Source organism: Chelonia mydas, chromosome 3 (genome assembly GCF_015237465.2).
Source record: "Chelonia mydas isolate rCheMyd1 chromosome 3, rCheMyd1.pri.v2, whole genome shotgun sequence".
Taxonomy (NCBI): Eukaryota; Metazoa; Chordata; order Testudines; family Cheloniidae; genus Chelonia; species Chelonia mydas.
This window is the reverse complement of record NC_057851.1, coordinates 159,160,999-159,179,151: the sequence shown is the minus strand read 5'-3', so window position 1 is coordinate 159,179,151 and position 18,153 is coordinate 159,160,999. Positions and strand designations below refer to the sequence as shown.

The 18,153-nt window shown below is 41.1% G+C and overlaps 1 protein-coding gene across 1 annotated transcript in view; it reads right to left on the bottom strand.

Moving 5' to 3' along the window:
- The window catches only part of USH2A (usherin), a 571,481-nt gene extending 553,804 nt beyond the window's left edge, over nucleotides 1-17,677 (bottom strand). Inside the window, exons 1-2 of the mRNA XM_027827110.3 lie at nucleotides 16,990-17,677; nucleotides 10,629-10,794 (exon numbers count right to left, since the gene is read on the bottom strand). Of these exons, the coding sequence (XP_027682911.2) occupies nucleotides 10,629-10,794; nucleotides 16,990-17,474 (651 nt within the window). The 5' untranslated portion in view covers nucleotides 17,475-17,677. The remainder of the gene's footprint in view (nucleotides 1-10,628; nucleotides 10,795-16,989) is intronic.
- Nucleotides 17,678-18,153: the final 476 nt, after the last annotated feature.

Genomic DNA, 18,153 nt, shown 5'->3' with positions numbered 1-18,153 from the left:
GGCAGATTGGAAGAGGCCCTGGAGGTTTTTCGCCTTCCTCTATAGCATGGGGCATGGGTCACTTGCTGGAGGATTCTCTCCTCCTTGAAGTCTTTAAACCATGATTTGAGGACTTCAATAGTTCAGACATCAGTGAGAGGTTTTTCGCAGGAGTGGGTGGGTGAGATTCTGTGGCCTGCATTGTGCAGGAGGTCAGACTAGATGATCATAATGGTCTCTTCTGACTTTAGTATCTATGAATCTATATATTTTTTTCCAAACCGCCCAAAACTACACCAAACACTACTATATCTGCCGAATTTTATTTTTAGAGATAAAGATTTAGAAAAAGGCATCTAAATCATTTTTCTTAATCTGATTTTTCTAATGTGGATACTAAAATAAGACAATTGGTTGCCACCAAGTTTTGTACAGAGAAATAATCATTTGTATAACAAATTTAAGCCTGATGCAGTTTCTCATAACCAATATAATCAAATCCCTATTAGTGTTCCAATAGAAACTGTTACAGCCATCGCTAGAAAGACAAGCAAGGCACTTCTTTGACAAGCCAGGCACTAATTCCTAGTCTCAGCACTGGTCACTCAAGCAATTGATCTCGTGAGTACCCACTGCAGTTAATGGAAAGTCTCCATTGACTTCATTTGTCTTTTGACCAAGTTCTGTAGCAGACAATTGACACTGCAAAGAGGATATTGGTAACACTACTCTTTCAGCACCCTGTAACAGCATTAAGTTCCTGCTTTGGGAGGAAGTGATATGTGTTATCCTCCCAGTCACAGCTTAAAAAACAATAGGTCCAATCTTGCAAATCCTTAGGTGTAATGCTTGACTTCATTCAGAATATCCTTGTTAGTTGTAAACCTTTGCAGGACAGCAACATACGTTCTTATTCTGGCAAGGAAGGAAGCTTTAATATAAGAGATAATGGGAGGTTGAGGGGAATAGCCAGGTTTCCAAGGACCTCAAATCACTATAACCAGAGAGCTTTCAATCAGCACAAAGCAGTCCATACTCCACAAGTCGTGGCCCAAGAGAATAAGCAGCGAACACCACACTGGCATTTCTGACTCTGGTGGCATGAGTATAAATGAAGACCCCCGAAGATGCAAAGTCAAAAGCAATGTCTGAGTGGGCTGTAATCATAACAGTTTCTAAATGATGAATCAGTTATTGAGAGAGCCATGCTTATTTCCTCACACACAGGTCTGTTAGCATACATACAAAACATGTTAGCAGTCTGTAATACAGTACATGTATTTCTATGTTGTATGCTGGGGCTGCATGTGAGAAAATAAGCATGGCTCGCTCAATAAATGTTAGACATGTTTGGGGCGTGTAATAAATATAAAGGGAAGGGTAACCACCTTTCTATATACAGTGCTATAAAATCCCTCCTGGCCAGAGGCAAAACCCTTTCACCTGTAAAGGGTTAAGAAGCTAAGATAACCTCGCTGGCACCTGACCAATATGACCAATGAGGGGACAAGATACTTTCAAAGCTGGAGGGGGGGAACAAAGAGTCTGTCTGTCTGTGTGATGCTTTTGCCGTGAACAGATCAGAATGCAGCTCAGAACTCCTGTAAAAAGTAATCTAGCTAGAAATGCGTTAGATTTCCTTTTGTTTAATGGCTGGTAAAATAGGCTGTGCTGAATGGAATGTATATTCCTGTTTTTGTGTCTTTTTGTAACTTAAGGTTTTGCCTAGAGGGATTCTCTGTGTTTTGAATCTGATTACCCTGTAAGGTATTTACCATCCTGATTTTACAGAGGTGATTCTTTTACCTTTTCTTTAATTACAATTCTTCTTTTAAGAACCTGATTGTTTTTTTCATTGTTCTTAAGATCCAAGGGTTTGTGTCTGTGTTCACCTGTACAAATTGGTGAGGATTTTTATCAGGCCTTCCTCAGGAAGGGAGGTGCAGGGCTTGGGAGGATATTTTGGGGGAAGATGTCTCCAAGTGGGCTCTTTCCTGTTCTTTGTTTAACATGCTTGGTGGTGGCAGCATAGGGTTCAAGAACAAGGCAAAGTTTGTACCTTGAGGAAGTTTTTAACCTAAGCTGGTAAAAATAAGTTTAGGGGGTCTTTCATGCAGGTGCCCACATCTGTACCCTAGAGTTCAGACTGGGGAAGGAAACTTGACAGAGCAAAAAAGGTAAATACATTTACTAGAGCTTTTTGTGTTGCCGATTTCATCCTTTTCTGAAGGCACAAACTGCTGTGGATTGTAAATGAAAGAGGACAACATGCAGGAGACAAAAGTGATTTAATTAATTAAGTGGCTTCCTTTCTTTTTAGCCTATGCTCCCATTAAATTGGGGTGCATGTCAGGCATTGGCCTATACAAAAGAAATCATATTCTGTATGTACATAGAGAAAAGGTAACTGTTTTCAATTCTTTCAAGACACAGTTGGGTTCTTGGCTTTTAATATAAAATGTAAAGTAGTCAAAAACTTGTACAGAAAATAAAAGGATTTCACAAATTGGAAAGGACAAGTTTTCTCTTGATAGTCAAACAGTTATGATGTAAAGCGGTCTCATTAAATCATAAGTACTTTAACCTTTTCTTGAAAGAACTGGAAGATTTAAAGATTTATAAAGAAATTTTGCCTAAACTAGGAAATGACTCATATTTGACATGTATTGAAATGATAATGCTGATTTCAATAGGCACTCTAAGAGCATTTTGCTCCCAGGAGAGTAATTCAGTCATGGTTACCTCTTCGCATTTAGATTTTAAACTTTCTTTCTAAAGCTTTTAATGTGCTACTGTCTGCCAAAACATGGCAGAGTTACGCAGATATGAGCAGGCAAAATAAAGGTTAGTAAAAAGATTATTTTTATAATTGCAGACACTAAATATGCAACAAACACATCAATCTGACATGTTCTCCAGAACCTCCTGTTTCAGCAGACTAGGATGCATCTGTGGAATCCTTATTTAAATTCCATCTTTAATTTGTTAAATAAATCTTGAACTATCAAAGGGAAAATGTGGGACTCTGAACAGTGACTATGATAAGAAAAATAGAGAGAGCTGTTGATACAAAGATCTGTAGATCTGAGGTTAGCATCACTATGAGGCAAAATTAAAGCAGTTTGGGTGCATGTGTTTTCCATTGTTATACTTTCAAATGTTTTGGTTTCTTTTAAGTTCATTTTTAACTATGAATTTTCTGGGTTTTCATTGCTACTTTTGAAATCTTATGTTCTTGTAACTTTCTTTTATACTCCACCTTAACTCTATTATACACCTTAACATAGTTTTGTGTCTGGGAATATATACCTAAATGAGAGAGGCAATAAATCTTAGTAAATCAACACAAAACATGTAGAATTAACTCATATGGGTTTCCCAGACCTTAAAGACTTGATCTTGCATCTGCTGAAATCAATGAGAGTATTCCCATTGACTTCAAAGGGAATGGGATATAGGTCTTTCTTTTTTTAGTATACATTAGTTACAAAACAAAAAATCACAACTGTATACCTGTTCTATGTATACAATTTTTTTTAATGTAAAGTAAGCATGGCACATCTTGGTTAGAGAAACATTAGTTACACTAAAATATATTTTTTTAAAGTAACAGTCCACATTCATTTCTAGTGTAACTCAATAGTTCAATTGACTTCAGTGGAATTATACCAGGGATGAGTTTTCCCCCAAACACTTGTTCTTTATACTCAGTAGAGGAATAGCTAGCCAAAGGAGTTGATGTATCTTGATTTTAGTAAGGTTTTTGACACAGTCCCACATGACATTCTCATGAGCAAAACAGGGAAATGTTGTCTTGAGGAAATTACTATAAGGTAGGTGTACAGTTGGTTGAAAGACCGTACTCAAAGAGTATTTATCTACGGTTCACCGTCAGACTGGGAAGGCGTATCTAGTGGAGTCCCATAGTGATAAGTCTTGGGTCCAGTACTATTCAATATTCTCATGTATGACTTGGATAATAGAGTGGACAGTATGCTTGTAACATTTGTGGATGATACCAAGGTGGGAGGGGTTGCAAGCACTTTGGATGACAGGATTAGAATTCAAGATGACTTGATAAATTGGACAATTGGTCTGAAATCAACAAAATGAATTTCAATAAAGACAAGCATTACGCTTACGTAAAAAAATCAAATGCACAACTATAATATGCGGAATAACTGGCTATATGGTAGTACTGCTGAAAGAGATCCGGGGATTATAGTGGATCACAAATTGAATATAAGCCAACGTGATGCAGCTGCAAAAAGGCTAATATTCTGGGTGTGTTAACAGCAGTGTTGTATGTAAGACACAGCAGGTAATTGTCCTGTTCTACTCGGCACTGATGAGGCTGCATCTGGAGTACTGTGTCCAATTCTGGGTGCCACATTTTAGGAAAGAAATGGAGAAACTGGAGAGAAACAAAAGGACAGAACAAAAATCTTAAAAGGTTTAGGAAACCTATGAGGAAAGGCTAAAAACACAGCACACACAGTCTTGAAAAAGACTAAAAGGAGACCTGAGAACAATCATCAAATACGTTAAGAGCTGTTATAAAGAGGACTGCGATCAATTGTTCTCCAGTCCATTGAAGGTAGGACAAAAAGTAAAGGGATTTAATCTGCAGTAAGTGAGATTTAGGTTAGATATTAGGAAAATCTCTAACTCTAAGGGTAGTTAAGTTATCTAATAGGCTTCCAAGGAAGGCTGTGGAATCCCCGATATGTGAGAATTTTAAGAACAAGTTGGATAACACCTCTTAGAAATGGTCTAGGACAGTTTACTTGGTCCTGCCTCAGCGCAGCGGGTTGGATATGATGACCTCTTGAAGTCCCTTCCAGCCCTACGTTTTAATGAATCTAAGGCACCATTACATATTAAATAGGGCTGTATAAAATACTAGTAACTATTGTAAGCAGTAGACCACAAATGCTCTGAACCACATTTTTATGATTCACATTTTTCCTGAGAAAAAGGAGCAAAGCAATGGATTTTATGTTCACAGGTACACAGGGTGTAGCAAGGAGGTACACCCAAGGGGGAGAATAGAAAGCAGCCCATGGAAACCAGGCAACAGTCTGGTTGAGAGTAGGCCTGAAACAAGGTTAGCGTGTTGCGGGCGGATCCCCGCTGACCCAGTGGCGAACCACTTTGCCGTTGTTAGGGCCCTGGCCTGGGATGCGGATCATTAGGGAGAGTTGCTCAAAGCATAGTAAGGAAGTCCAAAGATACAGACCCACAAATGAAATGGCATGGTTTTAATATTTCAAAGGGTGGTTCTTCAGGGTTAGCTGCTTCTGTATAATATTTCCTTTTTTGTGAGACGGCACCAGCCTTGCCATTCTTGTTGCCTGGATGATATGTGATTGTGAAATCAAATCTTGAGATAAACAGGGCCCAGCCCAACTGCCACTGATTCGGTACCTTGACAGATCATAGGTATTCTAGATTCTTATGGTTGGTTAAGACTATGATGGGGTGTTTGGCCCCCTCAAGGCAGTGTCACCAAGTCTCAAAATCAAGCCTTGATGGTGAGTAACTCCTTGTCTGCTCTTTCATAATTGCATTTGGGTGGGGTGAGTTTTTGTGGTAAATACACACAGGGATGAATCTTGCACTGGGCACCGCTCCTTGGGATAGTACAGCCCCGATGGCTACATCAGAGGCGTCAGTCTCAAGGACAATGGGTTGGTCAGGGTGGACCAGCCCCAGGGGAGATGGGAAAGCTATCTTCAGGCATTCAAAGGCCTGGTGGGCCTCCTGGGACCAAAGAAACCTTCCATGTTTATAAAGGATGGCAGTTAAGGCCTGTGAACAAACCTCCTATAAAACATGGCAAACCCCCACAGACCTTTGGATGTTCCAAATTCTCTGGAGTTCAGCCTAAAATCAAACTGCAGATACCTTCCAAGGGTCCATCTGTAGTCTATGTACTGAGAGGATGAACCCCAGAAATGTGATGATGGATGATTGGTCAAATATTCACTTTTCCAGTTTTGTACTAACCCATGCTGGCACAGCTGTGTGAGAACTTCATGGATATAGTGGTCATGGCTAGCTTGACTTTGAGAACAGATTAAGATATTGTTTAGATATGCCACTACAAACCAGTCTTGGATATCTTGAAATATGTTGTTGATCGGGTGCTGGATGGCAGCAGGAGCACTAGTGAGCCCAAAGGGTATTACCAAATATTCTAAGTGTCCATGCCCCATTCTAGAAGCTGTCTTCCACTCATACCCCATCCTGATTCAAATTAGATGCTCCTCTAAGGTCCAGTTCGGTGAACACTCAAGATGCCCACACTAAGTTCAGGAGCTCTGGGATTAATGGTAAAATGTATCGACTGCATATAGTTATTTAGTTCAGTGCCCGCTAGTCTACACAAAGTCTCAAAGAGCCATCAGTTTTTTTCACAAAAAATACAGGGGCACCTGCAGTTTTAGCTAGGTTTTACTGGAGGTGCTCCCTTCATGCTGCTAGCTCTGGTTTGGACATAGAATTTATATGCCTGAATTGAACTGTGGGTCTGGGCTGAAAGTCAATGGGGCAATCATAAACATGATGTGGGGGTAGCGAGTGTGCGTTCCATTTTTTGAAAACATCCTAGTAGTCCTTTGTACTTCACAGAAAGATGTGATCCATCATGCAGGATTGATGTTTCTCGGCCCAACAGGGTTGCCACCACGTGGGGGAACATCTGGTTTGCCGAAGGGGAACCCCTTGGCTTGGTTTCAAGGGTTTTGAGTTCTTGACTGAGAAGGCAATTCTCCCTAAAAAAGCTTGTCAGGAAGGTAATGATGTGTTGGGATCACGGAATATGGGGATCATGACGGGTGAGCCAAGGTGCCCCTAAAAATCAGGGTAAAATGCAAGCAGAAAGTAGGGGTAAACCATAGGACTTCCCCATGCTCCCCAGTCACCACCTGCAGGATCCTCAATTGAAGGGGAATCTGCAGTAGTGTAGATCGATAAGGAACACCTGGGTTAGCATAATCTTGGGGTTTCTTCTTGGTGGTACTCAGGCCTGAGTCCCCGACTGGGTGTGGGGTTAATCTCTTCCCTGTCATTGTCTTAACAGTGCGTTTGACAGGACACGTTACCACATTCTCTGCTCCTCCATAACAGAAGCAGAGTTCTCCTGTCTTCTGTGCTCTCGTTTGCCCAGTGATAGGCAGGTATGGCTTGGTATGGCTTGACCAAGGCTGAGCTCATTTGGGTCCTGAGGGCTGAGCTTTGGGTAAGGGTGAGAGGTAGGTGAGGTCCTCCTACGTCCCAGTTTCCATTCATGCAGTCTGGTGTCTATTTGGATGCCCAGGTCCATGAAGGCCTCTAAACTTGTGGGGAAGAGTCCACCTGTGCCTGCTCATATTTTAGTTCTTTGCAAAGGCGAAGCCAAATCTGATGGAGGAATGCAGCATTATTCCAGGCAGTATCTATGGCCAAGCATCTAACCTAGCCAACATAAGGAGGGGCTAACCCCTGGGTTTGCCTAAGCTTTGGTAAGGCAGTCTCTGCCATGCAGACTTTGTGAAGGTCATCAAAAATAATGGCAAAGGCTTATATGAGTCTCAGTTGGTCAGTACTGGGTGATTCTGTTCTGTAGGCAAGCTCAGTACTAGCCCCATCTTAACTTCATCTGTGATGTACTCCTGGGGCTGAAACATAAACAGAAGTCTGCAATAGGTAATGAACCTGCAAACCTATTGCAGATACCACCATCTCTCTCTCGCAAAGGAACTCTGGGGCTGGTCACCCAAGTTGGTGTTATACGAGAAGCCGAGTGGTTACCCACAGTCATGCTGAGTACTGTAGCTTGCTCCTGCAAGGAACAATTTCCTGTCTGCAGCTACCATACTTGGTCCCTCAGTTTCTGGCTGGAGGGTAGCCATCTGTTCCTGTGGACTCAGAGGCCCCTGGGATGACAGCAGAGTTAAAGCCCCAGCAGTGTCCATACTCAGTCAAGGAGTTCCACAATAAGGTCCAGGGGAGACGAGGTTGGTCTGAGAAAGCTATCAGGGCCCATAACATGGGCTGTTTGACCTAGTGGTCTCAGCCAGGAGTAGCGTTGGGGTCATGGTCACGCCAAGGGGGCAAAGCCGGAATCAGCAACAGGAGTCAGGACGAGGAAACAGGAACAGGCGGGAGACGTGGTAGCAAGAACAAAGTCAGATAGGAGGAACAGGAGCAGGAGCCAGGCAAGGAGTCAGGGATTTGGTCTCAGAGCTCTGAGCAGCAACAGGCCTAGCAATTAGTTGCCCAGACAAGGGATGGGACAGGAACAGGAGATTTTATACCAGTGGTGTTTAAGCAGCGGTCTGTTGTTAGTCATCTGACCCCACTGAACCATTGGGTGTAGCTTCTAGTGGTGGGGTACTAGCAACAGTTCCCTTATCAGCCCTCACAGCTCAGTGGTGCAGAGGGTAAGCCTCCCATCAGCCCCACAAGCCTGGTACCTAACAAACTCATGGTACCTAACAAATATACACTTTAAAATCAAGTTGGTCAGAGAATGGCACTAAACTTTTTCCATAATGTTCAATCAATCAGATCAATCTTGAGCCTTGTCTTCACTACAAAATAAAAGGTGTGCATTTAAGTTAGCTAACTCCAGTTAATATCCTAGTGAAGACAAGGCTGTAGTTTTCACATGAGTTAACAGATTGAGTTAGAGTATTGGGGAACCTGGGGTTTAACTCGATGCTCTAACTCATGTGAAAACAGACAGACTGCCTTGTCTCCACTAGGATTTTAACTTGAGTTAGCTAAATTTGATTTAAGAACACTCCCTCCCCTCCCCACTGCTGTGAAGACAAAGCTTGAGTCTGCTGAGGTTTCTGGAAACATCCAGTCCGCTACTGGACATTAAGCATTGGTTTAACAAGTATTAGCAGAGTCTCACCCATACTAACATTACTGCCTCTCTTTTCTGCAGTCACTCTCCCCCCCGCCCAAAAAAATTGGTAACTTGCCACCTTCCCAGCCTTACAAAATGGTAAAACTATTTCCTTTTATCATTTGCTGAGAGTTACATAAATGTAGGGACTACAAAAACATTACCAAACTAAAGGCCTCAATGCACACTGCCTGGAGATCAAAAGCCACATCTACTCTACAATATATCGAACAGGCTGCTGACATTATCATCCTTCATAAGAAGTTGTGGCCTACAGGTCGCAATATGCAAGGCTCTATGCTAATCTGAGCAGCGCAGCAAAGGATTCAGTCAATAGTCTCCCCACGTCTCAATAGGTTGTACTTCCTTATCAGAGAGGAGGGAGGCCACAAGCTGCATTACTAGAACTCCACTGTGGAGAGCGCCGCCTTAGACAAATGAAGGACTAAATGGTGGGGAGCTTTTTTTTTTTTTAATGCAATTTAAAACTTCTTTTTTTTTTTAAGAAATCTGGTCCATTTGCTCTTCACTTGTCTATCCCAGCCTTTAGCAGCTTCTGAAGCTAGTACAAAACGTGGCTGACAGCCATAGCAGTAATATAGCACCCTTTGAGTGTCTGAAGTGTAAAGTTCATTAGTTCTACCTTAAGGTCACTCTTTTAATCCAACAGGCAAAATTTTATTCACACTACTATGCTGTTATCTCAGAAGAATGAAAACTGAAAAAAAAAACAAACCCACACACAAACCAAGGACGGCTTGGATGCTTTTATGAGTGAGGAGGATCAGCACTACAAATGTAAATCACAGTCAATACTATTTAACAAGTTGCAAGAATGCATTGAAGCCATTTCTTGATTGTATCGTTAACCAAGTAAACTTAAATAGTACAGGTAAAATAAACTAACTGAAGAAAAACATTTCAATACAGGATAATTAATGTTGATTAAGTTATTAATTGAAATTGGTTTACAAACAGAATTTAGTATGGTCTGTTGGGAATTCAAAGATATGCAAATAATTTAAAGTATTTTAGCTTCTGCTGTATTTGCTGACTGATTTTTGTAAATACATTTAACAAAAAACGTTGCTTGAACCTCACAATCTCTTTTAAATCATTAAAAAATTGATATGCCAAGATAAAATTAATTTTTAAGTTGCAGGGGCTTTGTCTTTATAATTGTGTATGACACTTAATACAAATAAAAGTTCAGTGTTGTAAATGTACTTGCTCTGACCCTGATCCTGCAGAGAGTTCAGCACATGCTTAACTTTGCACATTATAAGTAGTCTGTCTCAAGCAACAGAACTATCCACAGTGCATAAACTTAAGCACATGCATAACTCTTTGCAGGATCGTGGCCTGGTATCTATATTTGAGTGAGACATTGCCCTCTAGAGCCTATGATACTTACTACTAGTAGGAGTTCTCCTTTACCTCCAGTGCTAGAGCTTTGAGTTTGTGGGGCTGAAAGAAGAGGCTTTTAGTCCTGCTTTACCAGGTTGAGTGTGTGGAGTTGTGACAATGCTAAATTAGTATTTATTTCAAAATCTGTCCCCAAATGTATTCAAATTACTTAAATTTACTTGAAGGGCCTGATCCTACAATATTCCAAGAACTACCATCTCCTGCAGGATCCCCCAATTTACCATTAATTAATATTTTCCTTATTGTTTGGGTGCTTGTGCAGATATACCACTCTCACATTTCCTGCATTTAACCAAATGTGCTTTTTTTTTATTTTACTCACCTGCACGCTAAGATGAATCCATTTCCTCACAAGAATTCTCCCCAGTGTCATTACTTTTATTGGCGGCTGCAAACCATTTACTGTGCGATAATAAAACATGGTCTCTTTTTCAGAGACTGTGAGTTTGAACACAGTCTGCCCATCAACAGCCTTTTCCATCACACACCTTTGGAAATAACCAAGAAAAACAACATAAGGTCGGAGGCACACAGATAGACACACTCAAGCCAAGGTGCTATGCAGTAAAGTCATGCTAACCAGAATGTATTAAAATAAAATGTTAAAAATACAACCTGAGCAGATGCTCAGTACAGAGGTGTCACGGAATGTACTACACACAAGGAAAAATATTCCTGCTAAAACCCCCTATAACTTGAAAGGAGAATCTTTATTTGCAATTTATTCCCCACAGTCTCACTTCCTTTATTCATGGATCTCTGACAGAAAACATGGTGGCTGTCTATAGTCTGTAAAACTAATATTGAAACTTCTGGCTCATTAGTTTCTTTGCTGTACTTTTCCTACAAAGCTGCACAATACTGCATCCTGATAAGGCACTAAGCCACTAGCATACTTTCTTTTAATTTTAATAAAGTGAATATATGCGCCAGAAGGCCAATATTTTCCCACAGAACAGGTGCAGCACAGTCACAAGCAGTGCAAGATTCCCCCACATTGATCTGTAGATATGCCTCAACCCTCTCTAGAGAGCCCCAAAGTTGTAAGAAGGTTGTTCAGTCAATCCTTAGCTTTTTTGCTGAGATTTCAGGTTCACACCAAATGCAACGTGGACACTGACGGACAAGGGACTGGACTGAGGCCACACAAATTCATATCACATATCTAGCTGAAAGTAGTTTTACCACATACCACCATGTTGTCGGAAGCTACGTAGCAGACAATAGGCTACGTAAGAGGCTTCAGACAGTAGGTATTTTAAGCACTGCTGAGTGAGCAATCCAAAGCTGAAAAGCTTTACATTCCATTGTCAAGCCATCAAGCCATTCTGGCAGAATTCAACTCACCCATCCATGAACATGTTCATGAAGAGCCAGATTCTGATCTCAACTACACCGCAGTAAATCAGGAGTTAAACCAGTTTTACACTCATATCTCCATAGCCCTCACTGAAGCAAGCGAAATAAGAATTTGTTCCAATATACTTTATTAGCTATTAAATCTCATTTCTTTATGTTGTCCACTCTTCCCCCTACACACAAAAGTATCACAGCAGCTGGCTTATTGGTAAAGGTACCTTTGTCATTAACTGACTCACATTTAAAACCACGAAGAGAAAAATAAATGGATCTTGGCTGTTACTCTTTTTAGCCCCCAGGGATGTTGTCAATAAAATTTACTTGCCAAACACAAACTCCTATTTTCCAAACTTACTAAAAACACATTTCTTAATATATTGTTGATTGGTCTTCTCATTGTTTTGTTTGCCTGTAAACATGCTAGTTCTGGTAGATAATACATGTGAGGGAAAGACACAGCTAAGTAGCAAAATATTTAGGAACTGGATTTACCCAGTTTCTGGATAAACAATAGTTAGATAATCCAGGATTTGTTTATTTTACTTATCTAAAACAAACACCCCCCACATTTTTTTATACCCACAGGTGTCATGACTTTAAGAAGGGAAGTGACCTTGATGTACTGAATTTTGAAAACTGGAAATTACAGATATGAATTGTGACCCACCCCTGAAAAAAAGAGGACGAAAGTGAGATGTGTGTGTGTGTGTGTGTGTAAGGGAGAAATGATGTCAATAAAGGTGAAATAGGTGAATAGGCATAACGGTATCAGTTCTGGTTAGGAATGGTACTTTGCATTCCAACCAGACCTGTAAAAAGGAACAGCCATCCTCTGTAACTGTTCCAACTTTCTGGTAAAACACAGAGACCTACTTCCTGGCTGTGAAATTCTTAGAACACACACATCTCCGATACTCAGAAAGAAAATGAGGGTGACCTATAGCATCCAGAAGGGGGAGGTGGAAGGGAAGAGAGGACAAACCAGGAAAGGGTGAGTGGGTCACCCCTTTATTGTCCAAAAGCAGAGAAATGCAAAGCTTTTTAAATTCCAGATGTCATGGTTACACAAAGACAACTTTCTATATTATATGAAATCTTAGTGTTTATCTTTTTTCTTGCTATTCTTTCCTCAGTTTCTCAAAATGCTAACTTAAAAGGGGGGGGCCTATAAATATAAATACAAAACATGTATATTAAAAGAACATGAAACTTGTAAACTTAGTAAATACCCATTCAACCTTAATTCTGCATCTTTGGGTGCATATTTGTCTTTCTATTATGGAGTCTTTCAGTCTCTCGACATTACATTCCTGGGTTCTATTCCTAGCTCTGGGAGCAAAGTGGGATCAAGTGGTTAGAACACATTTCAAACAGCACACGGGAAGCACAAAGATTTGGCAGATTCATTCTGAAAGACAGTGAGAAAAAATGGATGAGACTTGGGTCTGTTATATTGGAGATCAGAGTTCTATTCCAACACTGCCTGAAGTACTTGGGTAAATTTTCAGTTAAGCTAGATGTAAAATGGGTGACTAATACTTTCCTAAAAAGAAAAGGAGTATCTGTGTCACCTTAGAGACTAATCAATTTATTTGAGCATAAGCTTTTGTGAGCTACAGCTCACTTCATCGGATGCATTTCCTGTCTCCTTAAGTGTTGCAAGGCAGTTGTGTGACGCCTTGGTCAGTTTGGCTCCCACTTCAGTGCCCCTCCTGTTATGTCAAATGGGATTTGGAGTGTGTCTCTGTCCTATAAAGATTTTTTCTGAGATACAGGGCCTACTACTGCTATGAGCATGTAAGGAAAGGTTCACCACACACCCTGTACAACAAAAGGAAAAAATGCAGCTCTATCAGCTCTGGTGATGTTACCTTTTGTGTTGTGGACTACATGCCTGCTGAGTCAGACTTCAAAGCCTGTTTGTGTGGCACTAAGTGGTTGACTGGCTTTCTGTGAGACCAGGCTGGACCAACGTGTCTATCTGCACAATACTCCAAGCACTCCCTCTGTCCGATGACGTGCTGAGCTTTTGTTCCAAGTTCACTCTATTATACCACCAGTTTGTAATCAACTATGGTCTATCAGCATAACATGCATGTATATGTACTGAACATCTATGGCCAAAGTCACAGAAACTCCCGGTATCCAATACAAACATTGAACAGAAACATTAAAATTAGGATTTTAAATTGTAAATCTCCATGATATTCCACATCTGAAGGCACTAGATATGCCCCTTGTGTAGTCATTTATGCTTCTGCAAAATGAGTGCAACATAAGGAGGAAGCCAATGAAGAACCAGGCATAAGACCTTGCCTATGACTGCTATGTCTAACAGAGGTCCTGATTTGGCAAAGCACTTAAATACATGCTTAACTTTAAGAAGATGATTAATCACATGAATTTCTATGCAAGTAGTCTCAGTACCACACTGAGTTACTTCAATGGGATTACTAATCTGTTTAAAATTAACCAAACGCTTTAATCCTGAAGGGCATTCTGCACCAAAAAATTAAAAATTCTGCACACATTTTAAAATTCTGCAAAATTCTACAAATCTTAATGTCAAATAAATGTGGAGGCTCCAGCATGGCACTAGAGGGGAGGGATAGCTCAGTGGTTTGAGCACTGGCCTGCTAAACCCAGGGTTGTGAGTTCAATCCTTGAGGGGGCCATTTAGGGATTTGGGACAAAAATTGGGGATCGGTCCTGCTTTGAGCAGGGGGTTGGACTAGATGACCTCCTGAGGTCCCTTCCAATCCTGATATTCTGTGATTCTATGGAGAGCACAAACCACTGACTGCACAGAGATGGGAGATCACTGTGCAGCTCTCCTCGGGATACCGTCTCAGCAGTGAGGCTGCACCCAACCCTGACATGGTGCAAGGACTGGGCCTGCCCAGAAACACACCAGAACCCTGCCCCTCTGTGCCAGGTACACCAGATGTAGGCAGGCAGGCTCAGCAAGGCAGGATCCAAATGTGAAGGGCCTTAGTGTGGGGGGTGTAGGTTCAGAGTGTTCTGTGTGGTGCAATCTGGGTGCGGGTCGATCAGTGGGGGATCCAGGTGCAGGGGGATCTGGATGCACATTGGGGGGTTCTGGGTGCAATGATAATGGAATTCTGCAGGGGGGTCCAGGTGAAGGTGGTTGGGGATCAGCAGGAGGGTGTGGGGGGATAGAGCTTGGCAGGGGGGTCAGGAGGTGGGGAGCTCAGTGGAGGGTCCAGATGCTGGGGGAGTGGGGCTCAGGTGCAGCTAGTTGGGGCTCAGCAGGGTGGGGATCTGGGTGCATGTGGCTCATTGGGGTGGTCCAGGTGCAGGAGGAGTGAGGCTTGTCAGGAAGGGTTCTAGGTGTATAGGGGTCAGGCTTGGCGGGAAGGTCTGGGTATGAGGGGGTCTCCCCCTGAGGAGTGATGGGTACAGGAAGCATGGGGGGCAGTTTGCAGAGCTTCCTCTAGCAGGAAGAGAAATCAGGGGGTGGGTTTGACACAGCCCCGGATGCCGTGCAGGGGAAGAGGAAGTCCCGTCCTCCCCAGCCCAGGCAGGACTAGCAGCTGAGCCTAGGCACGGGTAGGAGCCACCAGCCGGGTCTTCCCCAGTCTTGCCCCCTGCCCCACAGTGATTTACCTGGGGACCCGAAACATACTGCTGGGGAGGATCGGATGACTGCTCTTGTGGCTTCCCTTTGCTAAGTCATTTTTCTGTGGGGAAGCGAAGAAATCCATGGGGGACATAAATTCTGCACATGCACAGTGGTGCAGAATTCCCCGAGGAGTAAATCTTGAGCACTTTGCTGCATCAGGGCTACAATTATTCCTTGAGATCAAGTTGAAGGGGCTTTACATTTGGTTCTGTCTGAAGGTTCTATATTTATAACCCTATCGTCTGTATGTATGTAGACATAGGTTTGTTACAGATTATCACACCAGGTTGGACTTTAACTTCTGTGGATTTCAGATGCTCAGGAGGCACTGGTCTTTACAGGTACTGTATGTAATATGCTGTCACAGCAGTTATAACCTATAACCCCCTTCAACTGTATCACAGCTGACTTTCTCCTTTAGCACAAGTGATAAGGACCTGCACTTTTGTTGCTGTAAGTCTCAGGTTCAACCACTAATTTTGACCACAATATCAATACATATATGTGGTCCACGGCTTAAGGCAAGGGAATTACGCACTGCATCTCAACATGTTGTGTGCTTAAAACATCATAGCTCTGCCATGCTGTATGAAAACCAAGAAGTGAAAATGACTAGAAACAAAAGAAAAAATGTATTCTAGTTTTTTGTCTAAGCTGAGTAAAGTACAAAAATATAAACAATCACTATCGAAAATGGTAGAGAGGAGCATATTAGATTTTAAGATTCCACAGATGTGGAAACATTTTATTTTTAATATATGTCCACAATGAACATATTACGCTTTTTGCATACTATACTTTAAAGGTCATCTGCAAAGAGGAAAACTTTGGGGATTGGGCTTTTCTTTATGAAGTATAAAGGCAGCCTCAAAAGTTGTTTTTTTAAACAACCTGCTTGTGTTTTACATTAGATTCAGGTCCTCTCCAGGCTGAAAGACTGATGGGAGACCTAATATAATGATATCACGTTTGCTAGGAGAGTGAAATTTAAGCAATTGAAACAAGAAGGAACTTTTAGTCAGTTTTTAAAACTTCATTTTTTAACACTTATTCAAACTTCAATGACTAACATTTTGAATAAAATAAGCCTTTGTTAAAAGGTTTAGCACCCTTTCAAATTCAATAAACATCCCTTAACCTTTCACCAACAGAATATTGTCCAATAAGAGATATTACCTTATCCACCTTATCTATCCCTAAACCTGGCAGAAATCCTCCAACAAAACTGTGACAATCAGACTTTATACTCCTGATATTTCAACTTTTTTTAAAGCAGATCGGGAGCTGCGGGGTTAATGTTAGGTCATCTTCATCCATCTTAAAAACAAAGCAAAAAAAGGGCACAAACCTTTTTTTTTTTTAATTTTTTTACAAATCTTTAAAAAAAAATAATTATACATTAGGATCAAATACATTTAACTGAAAAAATTAATATGGGTTTGTATATGAATATCTCCATTGAAATTAATTGTGCTACTCATGAGTAAACACAGCAGGAACAGTCTTCATATGCCTTAATATTTGCAGAGAATGAAGCCCTTGATCTGAAATATAATTTTTAAATGTCTCATAATTTCCTACAATGCATCTTTGTTAAATTTTAAATAGCACAGTAATAGCAGCTTCGACTACCATGATTTTTCAGAGCACCATGAAAGTAAACACATGCAACACTACTTACATTACACCTTCTTGCTCAGGTTTCAGCCAAACAGTTAATGTAAATGATGCTGTGAGCCTCTGAGAGCGGGGAGTAGAAAAACAATCCTTGTGATTACGAAAAATAAAACTTAGAGAGTTGATGGAGGAGCCTGGATGCAAATCATTCTTGTCTTCTGTGATACAAGTGCCAAGGCCTGTTGAGAAAAGTGCAGTGTAGGAGGCAGGTGAAGATCTATATGGACACTCCTGAATACAAAACCGCTGGGTACAGGACTGAATACTTTCAATAGCAATAGAACTGTGACAAAAAGTACTTCGGTCTGGCAATCCACACGTTGCTTGAGTTGGCACAATAGAGACATTCTTGAAAGCTCCCACATTTTCTAGTTTGGGGAAATGTCCCTGTGAGCTAACCAATGATAAGAAGGCGTAATAAGCTAAGAGTAATGTTTCAATGGCATGAAATAGGAAGCCACCGCCCAAGGAAAGAACCAGGCAATTCATGTTTACAAAAAAGTCTCCTGCGGATAAAGCATCCCTAAATAAATAATATCACCCATCTCGGCAACAATGATTTCAAGAGCGTGGTTCTCAAATGATGCAGAGTTTCATCTTTGGGAAACCAAGGCAGGTTTGCATTCTCAGAGGACAAGGATGTTCTTCTGGCCAACTGCACAGACGTGGGTGACCGCCAGCATCTGTAAACCAATACAAACAAACAGTGCCCATGGGATGAATGCTACTTTCTTTTTTTTTAATTGAAGATATCCTGTTGGAAATATTAGGGGCCATATTCCCCCTTCAACTTCAGGTCAGTGTGTCAAACCAGCAGTCTTTGCTCAAACAAAATTCGCTTTAACTTCAGTCTTATTTAACTTGTGGGGGTTTTGTTTGAGTAAAGAATGTAAGATTTTGCCTAATGGAAGTTGCATACATATATCTGACTGCAGAGTTTGGCCCAGTTCTATTATGGTAAAACACACAATTACTTCAAAAGTAATGAAAAAAAGTGCTATATTATATAAAAGCACAGTTTAGCTCCCAGATATATGTATTTAAGATTTTTCTTTAATAAAAGCTAGAACCTCAAACTTTACAACATAATTATTTTTAAAAAATTCATGTGCATGTCAGCTCTACAGTTCCGTATTTAAGCCATACAGACTATACAGTTTTATATTTA